The 21,508-nt window shown below is 37.8% G+C and overlaps 2 protein-coding genes across 20 annotated transcripts in view; both read left to right on the top strand.

Moving 5' to 3' along the window:
- Positions 1-4,291: 4,291 nt before the first annotated feature.
- arl5a (ADP ribosylation factor like GTPase 5A) lies at positions 4,292-12,074 on the top strand. Its single transcript, XM_005815775.3, has 6 exons — positions 4,292-4,648; positions 8,017-8,077; positions 8,215-8,362; positions 9,621-9,704; positions 11,138-11,289; positions 11,421-12,074. Exons 1-6 carry the CDS (start codon positions 4,603-4,605, stop codon positions 11,467-11,469), a joined length of 540 nt encoding a protein of 179 aa, XP_005815832.1. The 5' UTR covers positions 4,292-4,602; the 3' UTR covers positions 11,470-12,074.
- Positions 12,075-20,170: 8,096 nt separating this feature from the next.
- The window catches only part of neb (nebulin), a 70,477-nt gene continuing 69,139 nt past the window's right edge, over positions 20,171-21,508 (top strand). For all 19 annotated transcript variants that reach the window (XM_023337388.1, XM_023337404.1, XM_023337405.1 and 16 more), the window contains exons 1-3: positions 20,171-20,243; positions 20,974-21,022; positions 21,247-21,332. In XM_023337388.1, the coding sequence (XP_023193156.1) occupies positions 21,267-21,332 (66 nt within the window). In that variant the 5' untranslated portion in view covers positions 20,171-20,243; positions 20,974-21,022; positions 21,247-21,266. The remainder of the gene's footprint in view (positions 20,244-20,973; positions 21,023-21,246; positions 21,333-21,508) is intronic.

Here is a 21,508-nt window from a genome sequence, read left to right as displayed (position 1 = left end):
GCTCCGCCCACACTTTGGACTGAACCATTGTTCTAACAATGGGAGGGGGGGACCTAAATATTAATTCTTATTTTTTTCTGAGATAAATTGTGGATTTAGTTCGTTCTCTGTTTCTTTTGCCTTTTCATATTGATATTATTTAAATGCAAACGTTTCTTCAATGTTTTTTTTGGGGGGGAGAACAATTCTAGACTGTGACCTCCTAATGCTGCAAATTCAACAAATGACCATTTTCAGTTCTGTATGACCTATAAAATGATTAGAAACTCTGCCGTGCATAATAATTTGGAACAGTGCATTTTGAGCTTTTTTTTATTATTATTTTTGAATAATATACTGTTATCATTGGGAGATTTGCTCAATAAAATTCAATTTAAACTCTAACGGTGATGACTTTTATTATACTGGCTCATTTGCATCGACCATTTAGGAAAATCAGGAAAAAATATCATTTGCATAATAATTTGGAACATGGTGACTGAGATGTGTCCCTGGAGGAGGAGAAGGAGGGCGGCCGGCAGGAGAGGGAGCAGCAGGCCACTGTCCAGCTTGAGAGGGCAAAGGTTAGTTTCAATTTTTCACATGGCAATCAAGATTTATATGAAACTCCTGCGGGCCGGGGCGGCAGAACTGGTAGATCCTACAAATTTTAGCCTGTTTAGACTTTTACAGTTTTAGAAGAAGAGATGGAGACTGTGTTCCCTCTAAGCCTTTAGTTTGTATGAAATTCAAATTTAAAATGTTTTGGATGAATTGGATGATTTCAGTATTCAGTCCTATTTTAATGAAATCAAAAAATCAATGTGTTCCTGCCAAATCAGTTTCAGTCATACTAACCCAGGCAAGTCTAAACAACAGCAGTTATTGCAAACTGTGATTTATTTCTGTGTTAAATGAGCTTCCTGGCTTTGGAATGAGAATAAAATTTGACGATAATTAACTTTTATTTTCATTCACGTCACAGAGTAAAGCAGTGGCATTTGCCGTGAGGACCAACGTCAGCTACTGCGGAGCGCTGGAAGAGGACGTTCCTGTCCCCGGCACCGCCGTCTCTTTTGACGCCAAGGACTTCCTCCACATCAAAGAGGTTCACGACACATGCAGCTTGTTAACGCTTCACCTGTGGACCACTGGATTTGTTCCAAACTGTAACGTTTTCAACCAAACAGAACTTTAATAATTGTTTGGTAGTGGGTTTTGTGCGAGGCTTTTATTACTAAAAAATAAAGCCACTGTATTCGACACCTATAAAATAAGGATATGGATATTTGAACACTACTTCCTCGCACACAAACAGTCCTCCACCCACCAGTGTTGTAGTACTTGAGACCGGTCTTGTTTTTGATGGTCTCGGTCTTGTCTCGGTCTTGGGCGCTGAGGCCTCGGGATTTTATTTCAAGACCAGTCAAGACCGCAACTGTGGAAATATCACTAAACTTACAGGATACTGTCCACTTTATTTGTTTACATGTTTGTTTTCACTGGATGCGAAACGCACCGATTAAAATATAAGCAATAACGTGACTTACCAATTACGTGTTTCTGTTACTCTCTCCATTCCCTCCACCCCATCCCCACCTTTCACTCGCACGCGGCGCTCCAAGACTCACAGTCATGGTGAGCGCCTTGTGCTTGGTTTTCTTTGAGCGGCAGAAGATGTCTGTCTAATCGTCAGGAATAGAATTGCGCTGCATTAATCATAAGAAATACCTACGGTGGCCCTGAGGTGCAAACCACTTCAGCAAATTACATAAACACAACAACATTAAGGAAGCACAATTACAAATTACAAAAACACAACATTAACAAAACGGAAAGGGTATGTCCCAATTAGAGACCTGAGAAATCGCTGATTGGACAATAGGCATGAATACGTACAGTTGAGTCCACGCGCTGTGTGGACTCAACTGTACGGTGGCCCTGAGGTGCAAACCACTTCAGCAAATTCAAAAACACAACAACAATAACATAGCACAATTACAAATGACAAAAACACAATGTTGTTGTGTTTTTGTCATTTGTAATTGTGCTATGTTAATGTTGACGTGGTTTGCACCTCAGGGCCACCGTAGATATTTCTACCAAGTATTAAGCAAATATATCGTCACCTTCCTAAAATATTGACCTAAGTCATGTTTTGATTACAAAAGTGATTTAGTAAAATAATAATTAAAAAAGGTCGCCACTTCTTTTTTTCCCCCCAAAAGATAATTTGAGTTAAAAAAAAAACTTTTTGCAAAAAATGACTCATTCCATCGTTTTAGGAAGGTAACAATATTCTTTCTCTCACTTGGTTATCCTAACTAACCTAAAACAGGACAAGTTTGGTCTGCGTTAACGTCAGTGAGGAAAGTGGCTTTCGTATATTTTTATACAAACTGCACATTCATAATATTTCTCTCTCAAATAGGCCCAAAAGAATCGAAACAGCAACCACACGACTACCGACCATTCCCCCGTCGAGCGCCGCAATCTGATGCCCGCGGACGAGAACTATCACAACGAGCGGGCCCGGAAGAATCGCAACCGCCTGTCCTCGGGCTCACAGCACAGCAGGGACCACTCTCCGCTGATGGAGGAGGACTACCAAGACCCTTAAAAAAGAAAAACAGTCTTTGCTGTGATGTGAATATGAGGGTGGACATGTAGCACAAGAACTATGTTTTAAACGAAGGGTGGAAGTTTAGCTTGTTTTAATGTGTCACACAAGTAGCTTGTAAGTTAAATCAACTAGCAAGTGAAAGTGTGGGGTCTTCTACACTTTCCCTGCCATCTCAGCTGTCCCTGTAGCATGTAGCGTTTTGTTATCTTACCCGTCTGGATAATTTGGGGTGTATTATTTAATATACAGTGCCTTTCAAGAGTATTCACAGCTGAAGTTTTAATTGGGATGAAACATGGTGGTGGTGGCATATACCTGTGGTGATACAGTATTGGGGGGATAAAGAACTATTGGAGTATGCAGAAGGTATGTTAGGTGTTGTTGACGCATGTATCATTCTCCTTTCATTTCAAATGATCTGGTACTTTATGTTGGGGTTCCACATAGCACCTACATGTAATACATTAAAGAGTGAGGTGGTAACAAGAATGCTTTAGTAAGGCACTGTAGCTGTAGTGGAATGCTATAATGTGCATTTAGTTGAGTTTAGTAAGGCATGATTATGAAAATACAAGAGTGGATTTTGGTTTGTGATATTCTGAGGGCTTCCATGTGTAAATGTTGTCAAAAATGACAGAAGAGAAACTCAAAATTCAACTTTTGGTAAATCTGATTACATTCCATTGGTTTAATTCAAGGTACTGCATATAATTCAGATCAAGATTTCTTTTTTAAAGGTTTTATTATAACTGTAAAATGTTCAGAAGCTGATCCTGACCGTCTTCTTTGTTTTCAGGTGTAACTTTTTACATTATTTTAACTTCCGTTAGAAATTCTTGGATAAAAATAGAAAACTACAGAATAAAGGATATACGCATTAGAGCAAGAGCTAGCTTATTCTATATAATAGTTTTTGCTAGTATATAGGAAAAAATGTATACAGAAAAAAAATGTTCTGCAGGGCATTTGATAGAGGTGGTAGACTTGAATTTGATAAAATATTAACTACCTGCTAGTCTATCTGTTCTTTACCAAACAAAAAGCAAATTAAAAGAACATGCTATTTATTGATGTGTTCACAATCTGAAAAATTACTGGTTTTAAGTTTTTATGCGCCGAAGGAATGAAGAAACATGTGCTTTTCAGTATTTGATCTGCTGATTACCGTTTATAACCAATTTAAGGGAAAATCAGAGGTCCACCACTCTCATGTCTTTCCGAATTTCACTTCTGCTTTTTTGCTAAATGTGGCGGATTTTCCAGTATTTATTTATTTAAATGTACACTGCCAATAAACATGAGAAAAAATTGAGCACAATCTTACAATGATATACTCTTGAACCGTGTATTATAACATGCAGCAGTTATTTTCACTCTATGGATCATAAATGAGTGAAATATTTTGTTTTTGTTGTTTCCAAACAGTGGAGCTTTAGCACCAACAAAAAATATGAAAACTGGTTGTGAGAGAGTGATACACTAATTACAATGTATGTGTGCATCGTCATTTTACAACTGTATTGAAATAAACTGCACTATTGTATGCAGTGCAGTTTATTATATAATATAATATAAACCATATTATATTATAAAACTAATATAATATAGTTTTATATTATATTATATTATATTATATTATATTAATTATACTGAGAGTGATAGTGCGCATGCGCCAACTTGACAGCTCAGCGCACTTTACAACAGAACAGCCAGCTGACATCAACCACTTAGCCACACTGGTTACCACTTTCGTCTTGGTTCTCTCGTTCCCAGCCGTCATATTTCCATATCATGACTTCCGGAAAGGGACTTCTCAAGTAATATTAGGCGATGCCAGCATGGAGGTTGTAGTTAAACGCTTTTACAGCTATTTTGTCGGTGTAGTTACCAGGCTAGCTAGCTAAGTCAAGTTGATAGCAATACATATATCTTCAATGCTAGCTAGCTAAGTGGTAGCCGATATTTCCAAAGCTGGCATCGAACAAACTTCACCGTTAGCCATGGGGATACTATTTACGAAGCTATGGCGGCTTTTCAATCACCAAGGTAAGAGTGCTCGATTGGTAGAGGATGTGAAGTCGTGGGAGTCGTGGGAGCTAATTGGCCTCTTTGGTCGCAGAAGGCCCACCGGACACTGTTCGCTCACAGTAGCCAAGAAGCCAGCTTCATGTGCATGACAGTGTAGGAATGTTTCTGTCATGACGATAAAAGTGTCCGTGTGGGGAAAATCACCCTCACTTAAAGCCACTGCGTCGCTTTTATTTGTTGAATAGCACCGTTTCCTACTAGCTCAGTGTTGGTTAGCCGTGTGCTGTATTATTGATGCTCCCCGCTTTTGGAAGCGGAGGTAAGTGAAACCAAGTCTTCAGGGCTTGAATCGGTAAACAGGTCTTTTCGACACCCCCTGTAACGTGAATCCCGTAGAGGTTGAGCCGATGCCACCGGCATTATGAGCGGAGAGGAGGGGGTGCAGAAACAGAGCACTCCACGGTGTAAGTCAGATAATTACCGGGGCAAGTAAAGATCAATAGGTGAATCACTGTGAAGCCACTGTTAGCTCATCACCTTATCAGTATGATGTTATTAATACAGATTACTATTTATCTGTTGATTTGGACCCTCACTGTCGTGCCATTTTAGTGTCAACTATTCTCAGCACTTGTCTTCAGAAGCTAACTCTGTTTAATGCAGGGGTCCCCAAACTTTCTCCTGTGAGGGCCACATAACTTGTCCCTTCTCTGATGGGGGGCCGGGGTCAGTTTGTAACAGAAAAAGTGTGACGATTGTAAGAGTGCTAAACATAAAAATGTATTGTTTTTCAGAAAGCACAATCAAATAACCTTTTCTGGATTCTTCAGAGAACAAAAGTCAGGAAATAACACTATTTATGAAATAAATAATAATCAAGTAACACTGGGTTCTCCACATAAAAAAAGGGTTAGGGTCAATTATATGCATGTCTAAAACAGTTACTAACTAGTAGTTAATAATAAATAAAGTTCATTACTAAGGAACATTTATTTTATTGCAAAAGTCCAACTTATCAAAAAAAATGCACATATATGAAAATACTCTGGTATTGTTCAGGGGGCCGGACCAAATGTGGAGGCGGGCCGCATCTGGCCCGCGGGCCGTAGTTTGGGGACCACTGGTTTAATGCATCTGGTGCATTGGCTTATGTAAACTAAAATGCTGTTAGCTTTTCTGTATTTTATGTGGATCAGTTCTTCCTATAGGGTTTATTTAGATTTTTTGTTGTTGAATTTGTTTTGCCAGTAGCCTTTAAATGTTCCAGTGTGCTCTACCATGTCTGTCCCTGCTTTAGTACCAGATATGATGTTTAAAGGGACAGAAGTTAATTTAGACTAAGCTTAATAAAAAAATCAGGCATCCCGATGAGAATCTTGGCAAAAATGTGTTTAAACATTGTATTAACAGTGTTTGTGAAGTTTGCCACATGGTATTTGGTTAGTTCGAACAATTAAAGATTTGAGTCAGTAAAAAAAAAACAACCCTTATAGCTAGGAGGGGTAGTGTTTTTTTTTCTTTCTTTTGCTTTGAAATTAAAAGATTTTTCAAGTCTGTGTGAGTATGGAAAAGGAGTTTGAACATGTTATATCTTCATCATTTCTACAGTTAACTTCACATCCTCCCCATGTTGCCCACATGTAAAGATGCTAACAGTTTCTTCACACAAACGGTTTGCAAGCAGCTGAATTTCACACCTGCGTGACCTTTCTTACTCTTTGCCGTCTCTTTTCCAGTTGCACTTTTGCTGGCAGAGCAGCGAGCTATACGCACAACCTCGTCTGAGCCAAACACCGTTTGTTGATCAAAGTTACGGGTTTTCTGAAATAAGCTTCCCCATAGAGTTGTTTTTCAAGCCTCTGTAGCTTAATTTATCTGAGTGACTATAAATGGGTATTAAAATATCCAGTGCTGATTTACTTGAACTGAAATTATATTAGGCGACCTGCATTAATTATATTGGCAGCAAATGAGATGCTGTTAACTTGACAAGTGATGCCGCATTTCTTTTACAAAGAGACGTAAGAAGGCATAAGGATCCCATTTGAACAAGGAGGCTGAACAAAATCAGATTTAGTGAAATTTTGCTAATTTTTACTGCGGCAAGTAGAGTTTGCATCTTGATATTACTGCACCAAATGGTAACTTAAGATGACAAGTGAGTCGTTTTAATTTCGTGAGTTAATGAAACAGATTTTGGTTGCAGTTTTTAGACTTTTTCATATCTGAATTAGTAAAAGCAGCAGAGATAAAACTTTTGAATCGGTGTTAGTTCGCTTAGAAAACAATATGAGGGCTAATACCAGTGTATTACAAGCCTGGCGGCCCACCAGGTTTTAATTGTCTCCCCACCAGGCTAAGTATTGTTTGTTTATTTTAAATCCCTGCAAACCTTCCATTACATCCGATACCAAGCATCTAGCTGCAGGTCCTTTAAGTTAGTGAGTCTTAGTGAATCAGGTGGTTTGTCCAGGACGTCCAACAGACGTTTGACTGTAGTGTGTCCCTTAAAAATCTTTTAAATGCTGTCTCCATAAAAAAGATCAGTCATATACAATCTGTTGAGCCAGCTGTACCTGTCAAAGTAACATCTGAATGAGTGACGGCACCAATGTAGCGCCGTTGAACATCGCCTAAACATTATAATTTCATTTTGACTTGCTCACGAAGGTTGTGGTCAGTAGAGCAAATCTATCAATCTTCATGGAGCCAGTTTGATTGAATCGGGGTCTTTTAAAGGTTTAACACAGAAACACACAGAAAAATGACCAAATCTAGTAAAAATCAGCCTACTAGTTCAGAGATATTCCTCACTACACATCAGAAAGTGTAGCAAGTGAACATCATAGTTTTATGGGGACTTTCATCTTTTCCGGTCATGTTCCAGTTTCTGCTCATTTTGACACATGAACAAAACCGACTGGTTTTTGTTCCTCTTTTTTTGTCTTGTCACAGGATCTAAATTTCACTATTATTGTTATTTCTGCCAAAAGAGATGTTGCTTAATCGACAGAGAAAGCTTTCCATTCCCAATTCTTGTTTCTCTTTTTAGCAAGGAACGTGTTCTTCGGGCCTTTCACCATAATTGCACTTGCGTGTGAATATTTGTGCTCCAGTCCCTTCCTGAGCAGTTTTGCTGTGATTGATCTGTGACCTTAAGAAGAGTTCACAGTTTTCAAAATCTCAGCCTCCCGGTGACAAAACTAGTTATTACCAAAACCTCTTGCAGGATACAAAAAGGGAAGTGTGCTTCCACATCAGAAAACACAGCGTTCACTTGCTGAGTTTATGTAAGAGACAAGTGGCCAATGCCCAGCCACCAAACCCACATTATGAATTCATGGTTGTTCGCACATTCTTTGATATGTTGCCTTTCTGCTTTTCAGAGCACAAAGTTATTATTGTTGGCCTGGACAATGCGGGCAAGACTACCATTCTTTACCAGTTGTAAGTAACCCCATAAACTACAATGAAAGTCATTAAATATGCATGCTTTTTCCTCAGTAAATACAAAGCTTATTTGTTGAAATATGACACTTTGGTATTCGTGTTAGATAACTGGTATTCTTTCGGTAATACTGCAGCTCAATGAATGAGGTGGTGCACACTTCTCCTACAATTGGAAGCAACGTGGAGGAAATTGTGGTCAACAACACCCATTTTCTGATGTGGGACATCGGAGGGCAGGAATCTCTGAGGTCGTCCTGGAATACATACTACACCAACACAGAGGTGGTTGTTGTTCCCAGCTGCTTTTATCTCACCGTTTGTGAAAAAAATTGAACCCAAAGCAGAAAATGTAAATGAAACACGGATTTTTAGATTATTGTGTTCCACTAATGCATTTCTTCGGGAAAGCTTTTTCTCAACTTGCAGCGGAAATCTAGATTTACGAACGTCTTTTAAAATTTGTTTGTGCAAAAAAAAAATAAAGAAGCAGCGGGTGGTCATTGTACCGAAGAACACATTTGAGAACCAAATTCGGTACTTGCATGTCTCCTCGCTTTGACACAGCTGATTCAAATGATTAAAATTACTTGGTAAGATTTTGTATAACTGCAATGCACATGCAGAGTTCATGTGGAGTTTAGAAAAGTTATGGAGATAGAAAACGCAGTTTCCAGATCTTTTTTGTTTATTATCTGAAAGGCAGACCTCTAATTAAACAAAAACAGTGTTCTTAATGTCATATTGAAATTATGTAATTTGTCGCTGTGGCAGAAACTTAAATTGCTAACAGTTTTTTTTCTGCCTGACATCTTTATGTTTGTGCTTTAATCTGGACTTGCAGCAGTTAAACTAGGAAATCTTTTTTTTTTACAAACAAAATGTATGAAAAATTCCTAAAGTAATCTGTCTGTGCTGTAGAGCAGTACAATCCAGATTTAGTGTCCTCTCTAAGACAGTAACATCAAAAAAGTAGCTCTCGGTCAGATGGCAGAGTTAGACCCTAACATGTTTATCGTATGGACAAAACAAAAAATGTAAATATGATGTATTCGAATGTAGAAAATGTCATGAAGAGTGCTGGAAATTTTATTTTGAAAATACCATCTGGATTTTAAAGGCAGCTTTTTAGGTAAATATTGTAGAAACCATGATTACAAGTTATTGTTATTTGGTTTCTCCGACGTCCAGTTATTAAATTTATCTTATGTATAAACATTAACAAGATGATACATGTTATTTTTAGACTATTTTTGAGACTCCCAGATTATGTACTGTGAACTTGACTGAGCAGGACAGAACATAACCTGCGTTTATAAAATCTGCAATGAAAAAGAAAAAGTGAAAATAACAGTGAGAATAATTTTTATTTGTGGAAAGGACACGTGTGTGGGTTTCTCACACTAACTTCTAAATAACTGCGAATGTCCGTGGCTGATAATTGTAGTGAGAGTGTGACTGATTATGTGGCGTCTCTGTTCTTGAAAATGTAAGATGGAGAGTTCTGTTATTAACAGACTGTTTGTCTCTCCTTTATGTCCAGTTTGTCATCATTGTGGTTGACAGCACAGACAGAGAGAGGATCTCTGTGACCAAAGAAGAGCTCTATAGGATGCTAGCACATGAAGTGAGTAATTATCATGTATGTTTATAAATCAGTAGGCTTAGATGTGTTTCCACTGAAGACGCTTCATGCACACACCTACGTGTGGGTGTGTGTGTGTGTGGAATCAATGATTTCATTGTTAACGCGTGATATGATTCCATTACCCTTGTTATTGTTAGCTTATGTTACATGATACAGCCACTGTGGGTGAAAAAAACATTCATGGATGTATTTATTATTTTTTTGTTCCTAATCTTCCTTGATTGGAGCTTTTGTAGCAGCTCCAGTTTTTTTTTGTAATTTGAGCCAAGTCACTGTTGGTGATTCACACTCAGCAAATCTGGTTGTAGAGTGAAAACTGTCTCATCAGCTCGTATATTTGGAGTCTGTTATTGTACATTAGAAAGCACCAAAGATGATGATCTTTGGTGTTACTTTTAAATGTTGCCATGTTTGTTTTTGTTTTCATTTTGGCTCCTTTGAGTTATTTTCTTACTTTAATTTCTGAGTGCCTATAATCTTGTTTAGAAGGGCATAAAATGCTTCCTTTAGGGACATAAGTTTAGTTGTTTGAAAGCTTGAAGAAATACTTTCTTGCAACGTTTTCTGACTTTTACTGCCTACAACTGAGGTACAGTTGAAAGTAAAACAAAAGTATGAAAATATTTCTCAGTTAAATGAAAAGACCAAAGGATACAACTTTTGACTTTTAAGATTACCTGAAACTTGTAGATTAAGCAATAAGAACAAAATAATGGTGAATACATGATACATATTGGATGGTCTTTGTTCTATAATTTGTTTTGTAGAGGGATACACAATATATAGGCTTCAACATCGGTATCAGGCAATGTTAGTCTTTTTTTTTTTTTTTTTACATATCAGTGTCGGCCCAATTACTAAAACTGGACCAATTATTTATTTCCATCTTGTTCCCGATTGAATACGTAATGTAGGTAGTGAAGGCACTTTTACAGTGTGCACAAAGTATAGGGAAATGCATACGGTACCGATAAATATCAATTATCGGCCATAATAGCAGTATTAATATCTGACATCAGTCCAAATTTTCATCTTGTGGTGGAGTTTGAACTCCTGTGTTCAAATTGAAATGTTTTGCATACATAATTTGTGTTTTATGTTTGTGCGTACACCTTGTGATTAGTTTTATTTTTGCTTTATTTGCGCTTATAAATACAAATTTGGTTAAAAAGTTTCTTAAACATCTTCTGTTTGGTATTGGAACTAAAGTTACAAAGCCTAAGTTACAAAACCCTCTGTGGTTTTAACATCTGAAAGTTGTTTAATTTGTGCTTTGCCAGAAAGAAAACATAAGAACACGATTCCTTTCTGCTAGTTATGAATTATCGAGGCATGTTTGTTCCTTAGCTTTTGGGTGATTTAAAAAAAAAAACAGTGAAAGTAGTAAAAATATCATCCCTTCACTTTCACAGGATCTACGAAAAGCAGGTCTGTTGATATTTGCGAACAAGCAAGATGTGAAAGGCTGCATGACTGTGGCTGAAATCTCCCAGAGCCTCCAACTTACCTCCGTCAAAGACCACCAGTGGCACATCCAGGCCTGTTGCGCCCTCACAGGGGAGGGGTGAGAACAACATCTTCTGAACTCCGTTACTGTATTTTTATCTGGGAGAAAAAAATATAAATATATCCGTGGTGCTTCGAAGCTTATCCTAACACTTACTTGTTTGTCCGTCTCGTCTCCGTCGCCTCCAGGTTGTGTCAAGGTCTTGAGTGGATGATGTCACGGCTCCGTGTGAGATGATGACGACCCTCATGAATTTGTTTACAAGTGTGCCCGTTCTATTTTTTATTTTTTATTTTTCCTGCCTCCAGACTAAAGGATGCGACGAGGTCGGTCGTTGGGACGGCCTTCTCCTCAACATCATTTCCTTTGAAGCTGACATGGACAGACAGTTGGCCGGGATCTTGTATTTTTCCCTGTAATAATTTATTTGACTAAAGACGTTTAACTCGGATCAAGGAAAGAAACTTTTATTTTTTTTTCCAGAGGGACACAGAGAAACGGAATATTTAAGGTGAAATTCCTGCACAATTTTCCTTCTCGGAAACAAACAAACTAAAAAGTCAACAAAGTGTCTGACTTGGAGCTGTACGTGGACTTCTTCTTGAGCTGTGTGTGAGTCTAGCCCACGGTGGCCTTGCAGTATTTCCAAACTGGCTGTGGTGGTTTTCATTGCCCCCCCATGTGTTCTCCTTTAACTTGGTGCCTGCAGCAGAATGTTCAAGTGATGATGGTCAACGGTGACTGAAACATGCTTGATTGAGGGTAAAATGTCACAATATGCCCTCGTACCTTCAGTCCCTATGAAAATTCACTAAAATAAAGTGTTTTTATCTGTTTGGGTGAACTTTGTTTTTTGTTTTTTTAGGCCAAACTATTAAGAGTTAAGGTTTTTACATCTGATCTTGGTCTATTAATTTTGGGTTTATGCTTTTTTTTTTTTTTTAAGCCCTTTAGGGGGCAGACTGTGTCGCCTGAGCTGATGTTTCCTGACTTTTTTTAGGGAGTGATGAGTAATCAGAGAAGTAGAGTGGAGTGAGCCATGCATGAGGAGAAGGAGAGATCAGGTCAGAATGAGAACACACAAGGGATGAAGAGATTAGCATTAGCATTAGCTTTGAAATGTACTAATAAACCAATGGATGTTTCCAAGAAGACATAAAGACATATCAATTAGACAGTATCTCTGGTGAAGATATCCAAAAAGCCTTCAAAGAAATTCAGCTTTTATTTCATTAAAATCTCATTAAGATTTTTTTTTTTTTATTCAAAATGTGATTTGCTTCCTTTTTGAACCAAATTGGTAACATAACTTCATTGTTGCACAATTATTAGACTTATTTTTAGGTAAAATCTGAGCTGTATAAGCTTCTACTACTTATTGGATGTAAGGTGGTGTGTGTTTGTGTAATGCCTGAGCGGTGGCCAAGGAGACCACTATCCTAAATTGAGGTGTGAAAAATTATTAGACAGTTTCTGTCAGCTGTAGGTTTAAAGACAAAGGAAAAATGTGGAAACTCTTGACATTTGCCAAGATATTAGTGTATGACCAGCAAAGGTTTTGTTACAAATAGTCAACAGTGTTGAGAAGAATCAAATGAGAAGCTCCCAAGAACATGCTGTCATATATCAGAACTTCAACCTGCCTGGACTGAACAGAAGTACAAGATATTCAGCACTCACAGACATAGCCAAGGTAAGGATGACTGAAAACACCAAGATTAGTTTCAAGGAAATCTGAAAATGTATGTTTTAAAGGTTTTATGGGCAGATGAGATGAGCAACTCTTGACAGAACCAATGGATGGGTTGGATCAGTCTAGTAAAGATGCCTAGCTCAAGTTGAAGTAGTAGGTAAAAAAAAAAAAAAAAATTACAACCTTCCAAATAACCAGGCCCGTGCAGAGACCACTGAAAGGGCAGGTGCTCAAAAAAAAAAAAAGGGCACATCTAACCGCATTCTAGGAAAGACTATTAACAAAACCACACAGCTTTCAGAGCTTAATAAAAATTATAAATTACAAAATTGTGAGACATACAATATAAGCTAAGGAAAAACTATATGGAGCATAACACTATGCATATGATCCACTGTGCTCTTTAATTTTCTGTAATGCTTTGTTCCATCTGTTTAATCCTATTGTCTTCCATGATTTGCGGAACATGTGCTTTTCTTCATTCAAAAAAACACGACAGCTAAAACAAAACATGGAATTTAAACTGGGAGAATACTCCAGCCATGGGTTACTCTTATACCATTTATTCTGAAAAGACCTTCCTTCTTCATTTTTAGGAAATGACAGCTCTGGTTGGCATGGTCCTTGGTTTACACAATTTTGGATAAATGCTTCATCATATTTTATGTTGAATTGCAAGACATGTGCTGGGTCATTTGGGTGTGGAAGGTCCATTAAAAATATGAATGGCTTCTCTCTGACTTGTTGCTCTGCATTTTCATCCATAGTGTTTATTTCTGACTGTTGTCCCTCTCCTTGCCTGTCTTCCTGTGTTGTTGACTGCATTTTTGTCTCCTCCTCTGATCTATCACTTTCCTTCTGTCCATCTGGGAGCAAGAAACAAACTAATCATTATTCTACACCTAAATTTAGTACATCTTAGCATAAGAAAAACACAACAGATGCCCTGTAATATTAAATATATTGTTCACTACCAAAGGTTACATGTTGATAATGTTAAGAACATTTTTTTTTTTGTTCGTACCTGCAGTACTCGTTCTGACCCAGTCGGTCAACAATCCACTACCTTTTGCTGCATCTATCAATTTTTTTCTTTTTTGTTTCTGCCGTCTTTCTTTACGTGGCATCTTTGAACTGAAAAAAGCAAAACATAATGAATTATGATAAGAACACTGTATTAACCACACTACCAATTATTTACCTTTGTGTTTAAACCAATATGTTTTTCAGTCCTTAGCACAACATAATATTAATTTCAGAGAAAAGGAGGCCTCTGCTGTGGAGCTCAATATGTTTCACAATTATTCTATTAAAAATATAATAATAACCTCAATTAAATAAAATACAATTGTGATCAATACATTTTGAATTGAAACAATTTTTAAACAAAAGTTTTGCTTAAAATTTTTTTTTTTTAAATTAAAATCAGAGATTTATGTCTCAAAGTGAGAAAAATTATTTGTGAACAAACTTATTTGCTCATGTCATAAATCTTTTCTTGCTATTGTAAGTTTTTGTTTGTGATTCAAAGTTTTGCTTGCTTCTCACATGACGTCGTGGGCAGGGCCGAAAATTGCAACAAAAGAATTCTGATGTGTGCAAATAAAAGTTTGTTTTGCAAAGAACTTTTTAAGTTAACAAGACAAAATTTAGTTATTTAATTAAAAAAGTTAAAATAAAACTTTTTGTTTAAAAAAAATAAATCATTATAATTCAAGCAGTTTTGTAAATTCTATTCCCCTTCAAGATACATTAACCTAATGCCAGAATAAATGCAATTAATATACATTATGCAGCAAAGGAAATTAGATAATCGGACATATATTCATTATAGAGAGATGATCGGTTTTGGATCGTTGATGTGGCCCCATCAGCAATAATGAAGAATGACCGCTATCATTAGCGATACAGGGAAGAAGCTTTTTAGTTATCTTGCTTTGCTACCAAACTCGTTAGCTAACAGCTAGCTAATAGGACAACAACAACAGCCTAATGTCTGTATGACAAAATACTGAATCGATAGATAAGAACAGTTTTTCCTTACTTTTCCTTCCTTCCTCCTCCACGTTGAGCTCCGCAGTAAGCTACTGCGCAGTCTCACTGACTGAGCGGGAGGCAGCTGCGTCATGCGTCACGGACAAAAGGTCAAAGGTAACAAGGTGACCCAAAGGGCTTATTATGTTGTTTTTCTTTGAATAAAAACAACAACAACAAAAAAATAATAATTTTAGTACATATCAGAGGAGGGCTTGGGAAATTAACTTTAAAAAAAAAAAAAAAAAAAATTGGACCAAAGGGCACTTTAGGGCAAGGAGCAAAAAGGGCAGGTGCTCAAGCACCCCCAGCCCCCCCCCCCCCCCCCCCCCCTCTGCACGTGCCTGCAAATAACTGTGCACATTGTGTAATGCACATGTGTCAAACTCAAGGAACGGGGTACAAATCTGGCCCGCAGCTTTTTATGTGGCCATCCAGACTCCAAATTACCGTATTTTACGAACTATAAGCCGCTACTTTTCCCCACGCTTTGAACCAGGCGGCTTTCAACCCGGTGCGGCTTTTCTGTGGATTTTTCCTCAACCACCAGGGGGCTCTTTAGCAGGAAAGTGAATCATTGGAAGTCAAAATTGAAAATCAAAGAAGAAAGCGCTGATTTCCATTTAGAACAAGCAAATACTAGGAGCAGGCACGACAGAGAAATGTTTTCAAACTCATACGCCCTCAACATGGAAACCACACGGAGAAGTTCATATGATGCCGCTTTTAAATTGAAGGCTGTGGATCTGGCAGGACGGGAGGGAAATAGAGCCGCTGCGCGTAAACTCAAGGTGAAGGAAACCATGGTTCAGCGTGACAGTATTTTCACTCCATAGGGCGTCCTTGTGGAAAACCGAGAGCGGCGGAGATACCAGCGGCTTATATATGTACGTTTCCAAATTGTTAAAAAATCTTTGTAGATGCGGCTTGTAGTATGGTATGCTCTATAGTCCGGATAAGTCCCTCCAGTTTTTATTTTTAGTTTTTTATTTTATTTTATTTTATTTTTTTTTTTACAAATCCTCAAAATTCACACAAGATCAACAGATCCCCACATTTTTTCAGATTTGACTGCAAATATTTCACAAAATTGGGCAAAAACATTGAGTTTAAGTGACTGCTGCCTCAGCCTTACTTGATGTCAAGTCGTAAAAAGTCACGTTTAACATCATACATTAGCTCAAATATATAAATTCCTTACAAATATTCCTAAATTAGCATCACATTGACAAAACAAAAACAATCACAAACTCCTGGAGGAACAGCTATTTACTAATATTTTAACAGTTTCATGACTCCTAACAGATTCTGGCACAACCTGCCCTTTAAGAACATTCAGACTTTTGATGTGGCCCAAAGTGGAAATGAGTTTGACACCCCTGGATGTGTTTTGTTTTTTAGAACGTGCTTTCTTTTTTCAGTTTCAAAGTTTCGAGGAAGTTCTAACTGGAAGTCTATGATTTTCAGTTCCACAGGGTCATAAATAAGACACGAGCTAAAGACCCATTTCCAGTCCCTGGCTGCTGGGCTGCAACCCGTACATTTCTTGCTACCATGCGTTCTGAACGGAAAGTTAAGGTAAAAATAAAGTTTGAGACTTTCAGCAACAGTCACTCCAGGTGAGTTTGGCTTGTAACAAAGAGAGCAAGTACCTCATGTCTACTGGTAAGTGTGATGTTAGATCCGATACTGTGGATCTGTTTCTCTTCCAAAGGTCTCTGGAATGACGTTGAACTGCTAACTTCATAACTTCTTTCAGCATGATGATGATCCAAAACACTTAGCAAAATGAACGTAGAAATAGTTCAAAAGACACCAAATCAACATCTTTCATGGTCATCTCAAGCCTCAGATGTAATTCTAATAAAAAGCCTGTTAGATGATTTAAAAAGAAGGTAGAATAAGAGAAACTTCTGGATGATCGATTAGCTTACAGGGTAATAAAACAGTCTTTATTATTAAAAACAACCATCCCAGTGTTACAAAGTCACTTTGTAACCAACCAGAGGATTTAATTTAAGACTCCTTACCTCACTGGGATGTTTTCTGTACATGTTGATGGGCTGAGATTGGCTGCTGGCAGTATCTCTGTTGTAGTTGTCTGTACTGCAGCTGTTGTGTCCTGGTATTGCTGGTCATCAGTCATTTTTTTCCAGTGACTAAGCATCATGCAGCTCCCTCCTGGGTGGTTGTTTGTTTTACTGCAACTTTCACTGAATGACTGCGATGCTCTTTAGCACTTAAAAATGTAACTAAAATAAGAATGATCACGCAAATAGATTTGAATAACATTAAGCTTTGACTAAAGGAAAACTGTATAGGTTGCATGTTTAGTTTCCTTTTTAAAACATCCCAGTTTTCTTTCAAAGTTAATGAGAATTTGGTTGAAATGTGAGGGAGCAATAATTAAACCTCAGGGTACCTCATAAGTTAAATTAAAACAATTTGCTGAATATACAGTACAGTCCAATCAAGGACAGCTCTTGTATTTTGTTTGTTAGGATTTTGTGGACAGAAGTTTAAATACTGCACTTAGGTCTAATTTAAAAAAATATATCTTTATTCATATAATATTAGGACATGTTTGAATCAGTTTTAAGTAGAAGGAAGTGGGAATCATATCGGAAAATCAGATTTTCGGTTGTATCCCTAAAATAATTGCCCAGCGTTTCGGCATAGCAGTGAGTGACTAGACAATTACATTAATAATGGTGAAACAGAAAATACAGAAAAAGGAAGTATAAAACAATCAACAATTATCATATGATAATGAATTTTGTTGGGAGTAAACACTGGTAATCATATATTGTTTTCACTTTGTTCTTCTATGTCTTATGTTGCCCTGGATTATATCGTAGTAAATACAAACAAAATAAAAAACTGGATACATGGGATACGTCAGAAAATATTTGATAAAGAAGTCATAAATTCTTATTTGGCTAACTCAGCCTTTAAAAAACACTTTTGTTATTTTTAAAAATGAGATCAGAACTTCTGGGTTATGTTTTTAATAATTTCTTTGTAATGAAGCAGCAGTCCTCTTAAGATGCTTGACTCTTTTCAAAACCGAGAGAAAAAATCTGTCAGCTGCTACTGTCCATCTTCTCTTTCCTCTTAGGACAAAGAGTGAGTATATAGACATGCCAGAAATAAGAGGCACATTATTTTTAAATACAATTTTGGTAAAAAAAAAAAAAAAAAAAGAAAGAAAAACTACACATCATGTCAATTCTATGGTAAAGACCAGACAATTTCTACTTTAAGTTTCTTACATTATTTAAATTCCCAGGATCCTTAAGGCATACAAAAAAACCCCCAAACAATAAGAGCCATTAACATTTACACTCTATAGAGTTAATTTGCCTTCAGCTCTACTAAATAAATTTGTCCAGATCTGCCAAGTCGACATAACTCTTATATACCGTATATCTTATTTCCCGGCATAAAAAAAAACAATAATAAAAAAATACCTGTGCTAGAAAAATTCTTTGTTTTTTAGGTTAAAAAGAGAAAACATTTTTTTTGCTTATCTGGTTCTTAATGAAGAAAAATATCAATTTTTTATTATATAGGGGAAAATTGATGGAAATTCTTACATTTTATATTCAACGAAAATGAAATAAAAGCACATCATTTGTGATGTAGTAAAAAAAATGTGAGCAACATATTTTCTTTCACAGCTGTTTTGGCAGTTCTGTGCAGATATTTACTTAAAACGAGGGCCTCAAACACTGCACATCAGTTTTGCTCTTTTCATCGTATATGACAAAAGCAAAAGTAAATGTCCAATTATAACACATGCTCTACAAACGGCAAGCTCCACAGTTGTTAAACGTGTGTGTAAATAATTATGGACACACTCTGACCTCAAGATGACTCTCTTTGCGGCAGACTCTTCCAGCGAGTTCTGGAGGGTATCATTTTTTTTTATATCCTCCTTTTTGTGTGTGGTGGAAAGATAAATGTAGGTATGTAGTCAGATTAATTTGTCACCATGCCATTTGTTATAAACGTTACACTTATTGGCCTGACAGCAGATTTAGGCGACTACTTCCTTGTAACCATTCTGTCATTTCTAATCACTGAGTGACTTGGCGTGTTGGTGTCTGTGGAAACCGGACACCAACTCGCTCTGACACAGTACGACCTAGAAACACCCAGAAAAGCCTTAGCTGAGATACAAATGAGTTAGTATAATTTTAATCTAAATTCAAACCAGCGGTTGATTTGTGCCTTTCACAATAAAGCAAACCAAAAGCAATCTTTTAATCTCCCACGGCAACCATTCAGCTGTGCAAAACCCTTGGGTAGACCTAGCTCCGCCTTCGAGGCGTAGCTCCTCTTCAGAGCTGCGGTTGCCACGCTTTTGAGCTTCCACCTCTCAGAGCAGCCCGCCACTCTGCTCCTTCAGACTAGCCAGCAGCAATTAGCAAACTGAGCGTCAGCTGAGCTTGTTATAGGAGCTACTTCTCAGAGCAACGCTGGTTAAAAACGTGGTTAAAGGGTTAATAGGGGAGTGATGCTGTGATGACTTCCTGAAGGCCGAGTTTCGGAAACGGCGGGAGTTTTTAAAGAGACAGAGGCCCAATTTCAAGGTGTCAAATTTCCTTTGCTATAAAATGACACTATGTGCCTGGAAAATGCATAATTGTACCCCAGTAAGAGGAAGGACAATTCCACCGAGAGGAAATATTTTTAGAAGGTTATGTACTTGTGCAGTAGATTAGCTTTAATATATATATATATATATACATATAACTTTTAAAAACTTGAAAAACGTTTGCCAAGTTCTTACTTGGTTGACCTGATTATTGACAGGATGCAGCCAGGTTTGGGTCAGCTGATGAGCGACCTCACCAGATAACAGCCTGGCCCCTGATGTTCGCCCTCTCCACTCAGAGGCATACATTTACCCAAGTTTGTTCAGCTTCAGTAGAACTTTTCAAAGAAAATAACAAAAGTTGTTTTTTTTTTTTACAAAAGCCCAAAACATTCACACTGGGACCCTATTGTGTTTTTGAGACTTGACAACTCATGCTCCCTCTGGCCTCCCTCGTTAACTGTACCACTGATGCGTTCGTCTCGACAGGTGCTCCTTTCTGAAATGACCACTTAGGTATATTTAGATTTTGAAACCTGAGAGGTCAGGCCTCCGATTGGCTGCGTCAGCCACATGATAACCTGGGTAGAAAGTGCAGCTGTGTGCTGTCGCCCAGCGTTTCTCTGGAGGGAGGCTGGGAAGGCTTTGGCGGCTTTGGGAGACCAATAAACTTAAACATAACTGGTAAGCAAAGGAAAAGATAAATCTTCAAAATCCCACGTTTTTATACCGCCTGCATGGCTTTCCATCAGCTTGGAGTGTCTCCGTATCTTTTACCCACTGGCCTTTGGAATCCCAAAGGAGTTGACTATGGATGAAGAAGCAAGAGCGCTTTCGTACATTTTGAAGGAATGATCTAACAAGCAAGAACTTGAGGAAGTGAAGGAACATCAGGCCAGACGCAGCTTTGGATTTACCTGAAATCCCAGCAGCATTCACCACTTTGATCTCCGTTTAAAACCAAGCCGAGGCCTCTTTTTCTTTTTTTTCCCTTCTACATCAGCTTTGGTTCACATGGTTCCTAGTTTTGCAGATAAGATTTAAGTTAAATCTCGAGATCTGGCAATCAGACGCTAAAAAAGGTAGTTAATATGCCGCCCTATATTTAACCTGCAGCCTCAGAAGGCATTGCATCTCCATTTGCTAAACACAGTCAGCCAATCAGGCTCTGGCATTAGCTTACATGTCAAATAGCAGAAGCACCGTCGGGCAGCTGTCGCCAACCTTCAGCCAGGAGGCACCGTTCCCTCAGCTGTGTTGTGGCATGTCAAGGGGCAGGAGGGTGGTGGGGCTCTTTTGACGTACTGAGGGGTCCAAAAACACGGAATTAGCTTCTGAACCTTCCTGTCCTGATGTGTATGCGCTGATAAACACTACTGTTGAGATGTTTCACACATTTTGTCATTTCATTTAGGTGTGTGGCAAATCACAGAGTTGGAATCAGACTGAGCCCCTTGTGAATGGCAAGTGAAGCTTCCTTACTATGGAAATACTGTAGAAATTTACTGCTAGCGTTTTTCTTCTGTTTTCCCCAAAAACTAAGCTGATAGAGGAATGTTTAATTGTATTATTATTATTATTTTTATTATTGTTAATAGGGGACATGCAGAGTGTTGTATGTTCCAGAATAACAGGCTGATTAATACTTCTGTTAAATGCCTGAAAGTATCATCTCTGTTTTGTTCAGAGCTTTTAAAACTTGCCAAAATGGCGGACACCGGAGACGAGTATGATGAGTTTGGAGATGAAGAAGATGAAGAAATCATGGGGGTGGTAAGTAGATGTCTTCTCAACTCTTAGCAAAAAAAAAAAAATGGACATGCAAGACTCTTTTCCGTATTGCCAATTGTTTTTCGCCCTTTTATCGAATTAAAGCACACGGATCATTTTGCTGGATCTGTAGGTTCAACCGAGACTTTGAGATTAGTTAGACTGTAATACATAGAGGC

Source organism: Xiphophorus maculatus, chromosome 7 (assembly GCF_002775205.1).
Source record: "Xiphophorus maculatus strain JP 163 A chromosome 7, X_maculatus-5.0-male, whole genome shotgun sequence".
Taxonomy (NCBI): domain Eukaryota; kingdom Metazoa; phylum Chordata; class Actinopteri; order Cyprinodontiformes; family Poeciliidae; genus Xiphophorus; species Xiphophorus maculatus.
Note: the sequence above shows the minus strand (reverse complement) of the source record. Positions and strands in the feature narration are given on the sequence as shown.